Source organism: Hippoglossus hippoglossus, chromosome 1 (genome assembly GCF_009819705.1).
Source record: "Hippoglossus hippoglossus isolate fHipHip1 chromosome 1, fHipHip1.pri, whole genome shotgun sequence".
In the NCBI taxonomy this organism is placed as follows: Eukaryota; Metazoa; Chordata; class Actinopteri; order Pleuronectiformes; family Pleuronectidae; genus Hippoglossus; species Hippoglossus hippoglossus.
Genome location: NC_047151.1, coordinates 19,649,430 through 19,657,268, shown reverse-complemented (window position 1 = coordinate 19,657,268; position 7,839 = coordinate 19,649,430). Strand labels below are relative to the sequence as shown.

General features: G+C 41.3%; 1 protein-coding gene across 8 annotated transcripts in view; it reads right to left on the bottom strand.

The window, feature by feature from the left end:
* Positions 1 to 5,153: 5,153 nt before the first annotated feature.
* npnta (nephronectin a) overlaps positions 5,154 to 7,839 on the bottom strand; it is a 53,010-nt gene continuing 50,324 nt past the window's right edge. For all 8 annotated transcript variants that reach the window (XM_034582629.1, XM_034585935.1, XM_034572641.1 and 5 more), the window contains 2 exons: positions 7,292 to 7,551; positions 5,154 to 6,686 (listed from right to left, as the gene is read on the bottom strand). In XM_034582629.1, coding sequence (XP_034438520.1) covers positions 6,576 to 6,686; positions 7,292 to 7,551 — 371 coding nt within the window. In that variant the 3' untranslated portion in view covers positions 5,154 to 6,575. The remainder of the gene's footprint in view (positions 6,687 to 7,291; positions 7,552 to 7,839) is intronic.

Genomic DNA, 7,839 nt, shown 5'->3' with positions numbered 1-7,839 from the left:
GAGTCTTGTTTCACGCTCTACTCTGTACGATCTGAAAAGATGTTTGATATTTCCTTCTCTTGTTGTGTGCTCTGTCGGTTCATGTATGTTTGTATGTATGTGTATGTGAAAACACACCAACACTGAGATGATGGGGAGCACACACATTTGTAGTAGCCATCGCCTCTGCCCCCTGGATTTCTCTCTGCTGTGGTAGTTTATCTTAATAAACGGGCTGTTTGTTCGCCCTTTCTGTCCCAAACAAGCAGCCCTGAGGCAAAATGAAGGATTTTTTTCTGAAAGTATTTCATCACAGGTCAGTGACGGGACTTGGAGAATCATTTGTTTGGAGGGTGATCTAATATGAGAACTGCAGACCTTGATTTTTAAAGACAGTTTAGCCGCGATAACTATCTCCTGCATGGTCAACAAGCTCTTTTCTATCAGCCAATTTTCTGAAAGTTTAATTCGTTGTTGCAAGAACATTGACTGATTTAAATGTATTCACTTTGGTGTTAGTATATGATAAGGTATCATGAAATGGGAAAATGGACAAGGTCACTTCCTGCACTGACTAGGTCATCGTTCTTATATCATGGGTCTGTGTTGCCGTGGAAAACACAGGGAGGTTGTGTTTATATCAACGTGTTCGGTTTGACCCCGTTAAGGACGTGGATTTTCATCTCATTTACAGTGGTGATGGAATTAATGATTGTAACGACTTTCTCTTCAGTTTTGTTGTTGGGTACCTGCCAGCCTTCACACACACATATGCTCACTGGCCTTGGCGTAAAACAGAGAACACATCTTTAAATATCAGTGAGGATATCAAACGTCAACTCAAAGCATGTGTCCTTCTACCTTTTATCTGCAGACTTGAAGTGCTCGCAGTGTGTCATCGAAAGGGAACAGTTTCTCTATTTTCTTCTTTTCCATAAAGTAACTTTTGGTCGCTACAAAACACAGACATTTTCCACATCCAATTTTTTTCCACACTTTAACTTCCCACAAAAATAATTCAACACATTCAAATCAATTCAGCCGTAATCTTTTAATTTGTCTCGATTTGCACTTCTCCTTCATATACTGCATTGAATACAAATATAGTTCTCATCTCTGATGCTGAATCAACAAATTATTCTTTCCATAAAATTTAATTTAGAAAATTGACCAATAGTGGTCAATTGCACTGAATAAAGCAAATTGCCTTGTAAAGAGTAAACACACAGATTAGAGAAGAAAGTTTGTGAACTGGTATTGTATAAATCCGCCACAGTACTTTAGCATGATGCTGACATAAACAAAGAGAAACACAGTGATTTGACACTTTGGTCATTGTGCTCAGTCTCTGCATAAGGAAAGTGGTTTGAAGTTTTTGGGGCATCATTATATTAAAGTTCCTTTTGAGTCTTTACTCTACACAAATACAGTTTTGTTTGTTCCTCTGTGCATGATGAGAATAAACACGACGATTACATTTTCTACCTTTTCTTCAAGCCTTTCTTTGAACATGAACTAGAAAGAAACACTAGACAAATACTGGGTATTTCCTCCCTTTGCATTTAAAAGAGCCTCAGCTTTTTGTGGTGTGGAAGATTCTTGTCCATGTTGACATGAATTCATCACATGATATCTATAGATTTGTCACCTGCACGTTTGGGATGTGGTAGAACAGGAGATTAGTAGATTCTATTGGTGCCAGAAATCAGTAACTCACCATTTTCTCAAGTTTGTAGTCACCTAAATGTAATTTACAACTAGACTATTAATCAAATGCTAAAATAAAAATAGTACTGGGATGTTAACGTAACCAAGAATTTGTAAATTAAACTTTTTTAAATGTATTTTTTATTTGTGAACATGCAGGTGCTCTACCATCCAATAGGGGGTGCTGCAGTGCCCTCTGCTTTGCTTTGTGTCATGGTGGGTTATCATGCTGGATGTAGCCATTAAACGATTGTGGCAATAAAGAGATGCACAGGGTCTGCAGCAATACTCAGATTGTGAGTGTGGCACTGACACAGTCATGTTTTGGTATTAAAGAGGAATTCATGTTAGGTTTGGGTTTTGTTTGGACCCCAAAGCAGAGACTGACACAGGTAGGTAGAACATAAAAGAGATAATTGCTCAACAAAAAGCAAAAAAGGAGCCGGCAGTGGAGGCAGAGAGCAGGCTGGCTAGCAGATTCCCAGGGATAGCACAAGGGCTGACGAATGGAATAAACTCTGCACTGAAGACACAAATGCAGGCAAGTAGCAAGGCACACAGGATTACCTGAGCGAACGAAGAAAACTCAGGTAAGGTACGTCAAAAACACTGAAGGTTCACTGAGGAGAAAACGCACAGAGCACTACTGAACGAGACGGAACTATCTGGCAGAGCAGTGGACAGAAGACCAGGCTTTTGAGTGGAAGCAGGTGTGCCTTGTCTGCTGCAGGAGAAGCCAGCCACGCCCCCTGCCACACACATGCCATGCAGGAGAAAGAACAGAATGGGGAAAAAGAGAGAGAGAACACAAGAACCTTCAACAAAAACAAAACCAAAACAGAATCAACACAATTACGGTAAAATCTGGGCCCAATGTTTATAAATGTTGGTTTGTAAATGAATGCTATTTACAAAAAGATCTGGAATCAGTCCAGTAGATAGCGGCCGCTGAAAGCTGCAACACGGCAGCAGTGGCTACAATGTAATCCACTGGGGCAACTGCGACAGTCCACAAAATCAATCAATCAATGAAATATTATTTGTATAGCCCATATTCACAAATCACAATTTGTCTCATAGGGCTTTAACAAGGTGTGACATCCCCTGCCCTTCACCCTCAACAACAGTAATTAAAAATTTCCACAAAAAAAAACTATTAATAGGGGAAAAAAACCTCAGAGAGAGACATGTGAGGGATCCCTCTCCCAGGACGGACAGATGTGCAATAGATGTCACGCGTAACAAAGAAAATCTGAAGAATAAGAGTATTTACAACATTGATTGGAAGAAACAGTTTGTAGCATTATGGAAAGTAAATTAATTGAGGAGTTATTGTCAGTAAAGGTAGAGTATCTGAATATAGACATATTTTATATCAAGCAGTGTTGTTTTAATCATAGGCCACGATCAGGATCGGCCACCACAATCAGATGCCACCATAATCCACAATCCATCGCCATGATCCACATCCGCCGTCAGGATCCACCATCAGCTGCCAACACGATACAGGATCCGCCAATACGATCACTATCTCTGATTCGCGGTCCACCATCATAATCCAGCTGCGGCCCTGGATCTGCAAAAAACTATAAAGCAAAGGGACTCCGGGGAAGAAGTCAAGTCAGTAACATGTATTGATGAGACACTAATGTCTTTAATGTGATAAAGAGGGAGAAGAGGAAAGAGAAGCTCCATGTGTCATGTGTCCCCAGACATTCTAGACCTATAGCAGCATAACTAAGAGCAGGTCTAAGACAAGCCTGAACCAGCTCTAACTATAAGCTTTATCGTAAAGGAAGGTTTTAAGCCTACTCTTAAATGTACAGAGGGTGTCTGCCTCCCTAACTGAACCTGGGAGATGATTCCACAGGAGAGGAGCTTGATAGCTCAAAGCTTGATAGCTCAAAGCTTAATAGCTCAAAGCTCTGGCTCCTACTCTACTTTAAGAGACTTTAGGGACAACAAGTAAGCAGTGTCCGCTAAAAGGCTTTAATTGTTATTCTGGGCCTTTGCTAAGAGGCAACATCTCGCTCAATGAGAAGTCTTGTGACTGTTGATGCCAAATTCTGACCCTAACGTCCGCAGCCTCGGAAGGCTAGCCACTTGTCTAGTTTTGTTAAGTCCTTTGCCTCCTCAGATTTCTGTTGTTGGCTGACGACGTCTTCTGATGTTGATCTTCAAGGTTGAGCATTCTGAGACACTTCTCTGCTCACCACTATTGTAAATTGTGTTAATTGGAGTTAACATTGCCGTTCTGTCAACTTGAACCAGTACGGACATTCTCCTCTGACCTCACTCAGCAATGAACCAATTCTGTCTGCAGAGCTGCCGCACACTGGATGTTTTTTTAGTTTTCTGCACTATTCAGTGTAAAAACAGTGGAGACTGTTCTGTGTGAAAATCCCAGGAGATCAGCAGTTTCAGAAACACTCCAACCAGCACTTCTGGCACCAGCAATCATGCCACAGTCAAAGTCACTGAGATCACATTTTTCCTCATATCCTGATGTTTGATGTGAACATTAACTGAAGTTCCTGCCTTGGTTTATGCATTGCACTGCTGCCGTATGATTTGCTGACTGGATAATGACATGAATAAGCATGCATGCCTAATTAAGTGCTTGGAGAGGGTCATAAAATCTGAATTGTTAACATCAGATCGCTGTCCTCTCCTTCTTCTTCTCATTTATTCATCCTTTGTGGCATATACTGCTGCTGATAGCCCTGTGCTTGTTCTGAGTGTGTGTGTCAATGAGGAGCTGCTCATCAAAACATTATACGACAGCATTATTAGTAGTAATAAACTTAACAGGATACCCTCAATGTATGTACCCTAGTGACAGGTGTGGCTATTATCAAAGAAGAAGAAGCTGAAGTTTGTTTGCTTTTTTTTATACTAACAAGGGAGAAACACGCTGCCTTGACCATATGAGCCACTCTGCATGTCAAAATGTCCACATCTCTCTGGTATGCCGTGACGGAAAAAGGAGGAAACATTGCACAGGCACGTATGTTGTTGCCACAGCTCCACCAGCCTGGCCCATAGACAGTATATACAGATGGACAAAGCGTCTCTTCTTCCTCCCACTATCGAGAAATGAAACCAAAATATCCCACTGTTATGTGTGGCTGTATCGGGGTCCCCACCTCTTATGGGTGCTCTCCCAATCTTCTGGTCCTCTGGGCGAGGTTTCGCCCAGAGTCTTCCTCATCTTTTGCTCATTTTGGCTGGGACCTCAGCCTCATTTTGTTTCAGTAACTTAGTCTCTTTCTGGTTTTCGCTTGTTTGCAAATAAATTCTTATTTCAGTGCATCCACCTGTTTGTTTGTGGTGTCCCTATTATATGTTATGGCCTCATCTGAGACTTTGTTTGTTTATTGATTTTTGTGGGGGCGCAACAGTGATCATCATACAAATTTGGAGCAGGAGTCTGTGCAGTAGAAGTCGGGGGATGGATCATGACACTAAACCATCCGATCTTTACTAAAGTCGTCTTCTACTTCACTTACAAACATTTAAAAAACAAAACGTGTTTTGTTTCTTAATATATCAGTCAAATGTATTTTATTTACATACTGGTCTAGATAAATCTGAATTTTGGTGAATGCACCCATGCATACAGAAAACCTCTAAATTCCAGCCAATGCCCTTCATTGTCACAGCATACAATACGCAACAACGTGCTTTGCAAGTTACACACAGAGCACTATACCATAACACATGACATACACGTTTTGTGCACTTTAAACTGCCTTGCACTACACAAGGTTTCAATCTGTATACATGTTCTTTAATCAAAAAGTTTAAATACCAACCATTTTGAAATCCAATTAATATCCATGGATGAATTAACATAACATATAAACCACACAACAAATGGGATTGTAGAGTATGTACACGCAACTACATTTACAATAATACAAGTGGTGAAAAGCCTAAAAAGTTGTTGGTGTTGTCTTTATAACAAAGGGCACTTAATAAAACAAAGCACATACTGTATCGTAGAAAGTAACAGTTTGGTTTGCAAATGTCAGACACGTTTCAAGTATATGAGAAACATGATAGTGGAGTGTTTGAACAACTTTAAGAGGCTTCAGAAAGAGATCCAGGTGGACAAGATGCTTTTGTGACTCTTTTCTACCAAACAAGATCTCTGAAATACTGTGACAACAAAAAGAAAAACTGCAAAACTGTGCTATAGAACAGTAATGATACCAAAGTCTCAGGCCTGACCGTACTGACTGAATCAGGTTTGGAGAAATCAAATCATAACACACACAGTTTGTCTTTTACACTTTTCTTTTTTTGAACATTTCTTACCTTCAAAGAAAATGTATAGTACCTCTGATATTCTGCTGATCAAAACATTTCCAAATTGCGCCCCTGGCTGCACGTTTTAACATCAGGCAAAGAAAAAGCAATGGTTCGAGGTTTAAAGGATCAAAGCAAGGAAAAAGCCTACTCCTGAGAGGGGGAACCATACTTTCTCTCTTCAGGGAGAAATGAAGTGAACGTGGGCCTCTCACTGGCGCGGCTGGAAGGCTAGTGCTGTGTTAGGTGGAGCAATATTTCCGTGGTGTTCAGGTACGTGCAGGTTTCAGACTAACGCGGTGATGGAGTATGAAGGAGGCTGAGAAGACGGGAGTGTGCCGCTGAGGATCGGCCCATGAGATTCTGTTCCGGTCCCTTTATTTGTAGACAGTTGAGAAAGAGAGACCCACTGTTCTGCAGACGCACAATTTTTCGGACATCGTTCACAGGGTGGCTGGGGGTGGGGGGTGTCAGCGTGAGCTACTGGCAGAGTGAGGGGGTGTCACAACAGAGTCACTTCTCTTTGAGATGATATTGCCTCGTGTTTTCGTTCTGCCTTTTTTCCCCTGTTCTGTCAGTTAGAGTCTCCTCAGATTGTGCTCCTCCGTGCAGGAGCCTTTCCTCAGGGTGATGTCGTCCACGGCCATCTCTCCGCTCCTGCCTCGCCCACGCTCCCCCTTCAGGATCACCTGGGGAACAACAGCACAGTGCACAGTGAGGTACTATCATAGACAAACAATAATAATAATAATAACAATACAAAGTTTATTTCTATGGCAACTTTCAAAAACAAAATATGCTTCACAAAATAAAATATAAGTGCAATGATAGCAAATCATAAAAAAGCCAGACCATACTCAGCGATGAAATAAAACTAAACAGATCAACATTAAAATAAAAATATATAGACTATTAAAAATAAAAACTGTAAACGTGCTAATATATACAGCTTTTTAAAAAAACACTTTTTAAACTGAAGCGCTGATTATTCTGATCTAATGTTGAGAGATGTTTGTTGGAGCTAAAACCATAAAGGCATGATCCACTTTATTTTCCGCCTGGATAAAACTATGATAAAAACCTATGGTAACACAAGACTGGGTTCACGTGTTCCCGTTGAACTTAAATTTGACACCTCCTTTTAAAATGCAGACTTTGAAATACTCTGATTTATTTTAAATAGGCATAAACACATTTCTATTCACAACTGTCAAAAAATGACTTCAGAAATAATAATACAAATTTCAGTAGGAGCTGCATGAGTGAAATGTTTGAAATGTTTGTTGTTACTTACACTTTCCAGGCCTGTGCCCCATAATGTGATTTGGGTGTGCCTCCAGCCGTTTCCACCTGTCCGGCCCCACACTGCTGGACTGTACTGCTTCCCCTTCTTCACAAACACCTGCAGCATCCCCACGTGGTGGCCCGCCAGCTTGTGCCGGAACGACAGGCACAGATTGCCATCGTTCCAGGGAGGGGTTAGTGGGAGGACCAGCCGGGCCCCTCGTCCAGTCCTCTTGTTTCCCACCTCAGGTATGGTGAGGTACCGTCCACCTGGGGGGCGGGGGGGCGAGCGACAGGGGTAATAGAGTTAATTAATGAAATTAAACCAGTGGGGCACAGTTAATTAGCATGTGTTCCATACATCCTCTGCTCATGTATGTCCAATACATCTGTCCTTCACAGCAGGTGGTGAGTATAAACATCTGGGGCTCATTCAGTCAGCACACAACCCAGAGCATTTGGATTTGTTTATCCAGAAATTCTGATTTAAAGGGCTCTTCTTAGGGTCATGCGCCACTGCTCAACAAAGTTTGATGGAAATAAGTTGTTTTTTAGAAA